General features: G+C 26.6%; 1 protein-coding gene across 1 annotated transcript in view; it reads right to left on the bottom strand.

Moving 5' to 3' along the window:
- Nucleotides 1-1,491, bottom strand: part of Col24a1 (collagen type XXIV alpha 1 chain) — a 403,759-nt gene that overhangs the window by 98,446 nt on the left and 303,822 nt on the right. The window contains exon 39 of the mRNA XM_023699052.1: nucleotides 1,337-1,393. Within this exon, the coding sequence (XP_023554820.1) occupies nucleotides 1,337-1,393 (57 nt within the window). The remainder of the gene's footprint in view (nucleotides 1-1,336; nucleotides 1,394-1,491) is intronic.

Here is a 1,491-nt window from a genome sequence, read left to right as displayed (position 1 = left end):
CTTAAAATGTAACTCATTATATACAAGGACCTACTGTCTGAAGAGAAATAAATTTAAAGAAGTTGGCAAAACCATAGCATTTATTATGAAGCATTAATTGATGATTTTAACATCCTTATGGAGATAAAGTTAATAGAAATAATGTAAAGACAATAATCTCCAACTTTGCATTATTTAGGTTATTTTTGGTTTGAGTTTCATGCTGATCTCACATATACTGGATACAGTCACCATAGTTGTTACATCATAGTTATTACATGAGGCTCTTAATACATAGGTATTTATTATACTTTAGTTGACAACCTTTGATTCTGGCATATGTAAATCTTGGAAAGCATAAGTACTACTATATTTCCATTTACCAATTTTTTCAACTTACATTTACTTTTTTATTATTTCTATATGGCTTTCCCTCTTAATTGTTTAGACAGATTAAATATATTTGAATAAAGAAACATAAATATTTGTATAAAGAAGTTTTTTTGTACAAAGTGGTTTGATTTAATCAGAAAAAGTAGACTCTTCTTCCTAAAATAAAGTATAACTTTGCATTATCTCTATCATACCAGATCAAAATATCAGGATTGACTATGTATTCTTATCATGTGTTTTAGGATTATTTCTACATTGAATGGCACTAAGCGAAAAATGGAAAAATATAACCAGGTATATGAATCTCTGTGGATTGTACATTTTTATCTTACCCATTTAATTTATATCTTTTAGACATACTTTTAGTTCAACATGAATATAGAGATAGTTATTCAGATAATTAAAGCTACAGTAGTTATTTTTCAAAAGCTGTGATTACAGTTAGTTCTTAAAGTACTTAATTAGAAGACTAGATCCATGATCTGTAAATGTTACTGATTTTAATAATTGGTTTTAAGACTCGAAATCACTGGGCAATTGTGAGTAAATTATAAAATGTTTTTTAGTATTTTAGAGTTTAACCTTAATTTGATAATTAAAAACTATTTGATAGTTTAACTTAATATCAAATTAATTTGATATTTTAAAACCATTTTAAAAAATTAAAAATGTTCAAAGAGTATAAGTTTTAGACAATCTCTGTAAAAATTATGCTTTTAATGCTGACCACTGAATTTCAGAAGTTACTGCCTTAAACTCATATATTAGGCTGAGAATGATGACCTGCATATGTTTCACCTACAAGATTTTCACATCATTACATTATATGACAGCAATACTGCTTTCCTATCAAGCCATGCTATAAAATTAACAAACTGCAACTCTTTGAAAATATAAGATTGGTATTATGACTCCATTATATTTCATCTTGATGTGTAAAAATAATTTTAGGAAAAAAACCTACTGGATCACCTCGAGGTCCTGGTGGCCCTAGGACTGTGCTGTCTTCTCCTGGATAACCCTAAAATGAAAATAATGATTTATTAATGAAACTAAATTAATAAAATAACCTATAAAAATACACAATTATTATTATCTAATATTTTATGAAATATACAA

Source organism: Octodon degus, unplaced genomic scaffold (assembly GCF_000260255.1).
Source record: "Octodon degus isolate 3935 unplaced genomic scaffold, OctDeg1.0 scaffold00109, whole genome shotgun sequence".
NCBI lineage: Eukaryota > Metazoa > Chordata > Mammalia > Rodentia > Octodontidae > Octodon > Octodon degus.
The sequence above is the reverse complement of the archived record's forward strand: the minus strand, read 5'-3'. Positions and strand labels throughout refer to the sequence as shown.